Source organism: Fusarium graminearum, chromosome 1, assembly GCF_000240135.3.
Source record: "Fusarium graminearum PH-1 chromosome 1, whole genome shotgun sequence".
Lineage (NCBI taxonomy): Eukaryota > Fungi > Ascomycota > Sordariomycetes > Hypocreales > Nectriaceae > Fusarium > Fusarium graminearum.
The window spans coordinates 9,767,512-9,768,811 of NC_026474.1; the positions used below are offsets into that span (position 1 = coordinate 9,767,512).

The following is a 1,300-nucleotide window of genomic DNA, read 5'->3' on the forward strand; positions in this document are numbered from 1 at the left end:
GATGTAGTACCATGGACGGGACTGACATTGTGTCTTCAGATGTTTCGTTGTAGAATGGCCAGCCGGCCATTTTCCTTCGTGCCTTCATGGTTGATATTTTGTGTTACCGCCGTACTGGCGGCAACTAATGTTCCCAACGAATTCTCCAGCTTCATCCCCAGCTGTGCTGCCGAATGTTTCGCTTCTTTCTTAAATGTCAACTATGTCCTCGATACCTGCACAGGGAGGCACTTGTTGGACTGCCTATGTCCTCGAATAGGGGCACTGGGCTTCACTTTGGGTGAAGGCGCGATGCAATGTATATCAGCTGAACGATCCATTGGACTTTGTTCGACAGTTGAAGCAAGTGGTATGTCTTCTTTATCACTTCGAAACTTACAAGAGTCACTTACACAAACCCAGAACGAGTCATTGAGCGCGCGTATGCTATCTGTAATGGGAGGCCGAATGCAGCTCACCCAACGCATCTCACCATCACAGCAACATTGGTTATGGATCCTTCAGGAAGAGGAGTCGTCACTTTCCCTCCTGTGGTTAAATCGAGTACTACAACAAGCCTGGAAACTTCGACCACTACCCAGTCATTGCCCACAACACTGGTAATGGATACATCGTCGCCCCCTGTCATTCCAAGACCGTCGACTAGAACAAGGATACGATCGACAACAAAGGAGGATATCTCTACAGATTCGCCAGACGAAACTACTTCTGCTTCGGATATCATCTCGATTAGCGAACCACCGTTTACCAGATCTACGACTTTCGAAACCACAAAGTCTACTTCCACTTTCACTTCAGAGACCGAGACCACCACAGAGGCAGCGGGTGGCGCTGGCGGAACGAGTAAAGACGAAGACAGTGGCGATTTCAACAAGCTCTCCACGGAGCAGATCGCTGGTATATCAGTAGGAGTTCTTGCCGCTGTTGGAGTGGCAGTGGGAGCCATCGTCCTGGCAAGGTATTGTCGGCGAAGAAAGTATCCTCATGTTAAGACTGGGTTTCTTCCTATGAGGGATACCTGGGGTTACAAGGCAGATCGATCTGACAATGGCGGACACAACTCTTGGATGGTTCATCAACTTCGTCCCGACTTGGACCCTGGAAGTCAAGCACCACCACCTCCTACGTATAACAGAGCGAATGCCAGGCCCGAGAATATTGGCGTTGCGTTGTCGCCTCCTTCTTCGAACAGAAATACGGCGAATTCTTCTCCCCTAAGAAGACTGTCGAAGCTCCTCCCTGCAAAGCCGACTTTGCCGCACCAATCTTCTGAATCCACTGGCGAGAAGCCCCTGCCTCT

At 50.1% G+C, this 1,300-nt stretch overlaps 1 protein-coding gene across 1 annotated transcript in view; it reads left to right on the forward strand.

Annotated features, from left to right (window-relative positions):
* Positions 1-54: 54 nt before the first annotated feature.
* FGSG_13702 (uncharacterized protein) overlaps positions 55-1,300 on the forward strand; it is a gene marked incomplete at both ends in the record, with an annotated part of 2,765 nt that continues 1,519 nt past the window's right edge. Inside the window, 2 exons of the mRNA XM_011320726.1 lie at positions 55-349; positions 481-1,126. Coding sequence (XP_011319028.1) covers positions 55-349; positions 481-1,126 — 941 coding nt within the window. The remainder of the gene's footprint in view (positions 350-480; positions 1,127-1,300) is intronic.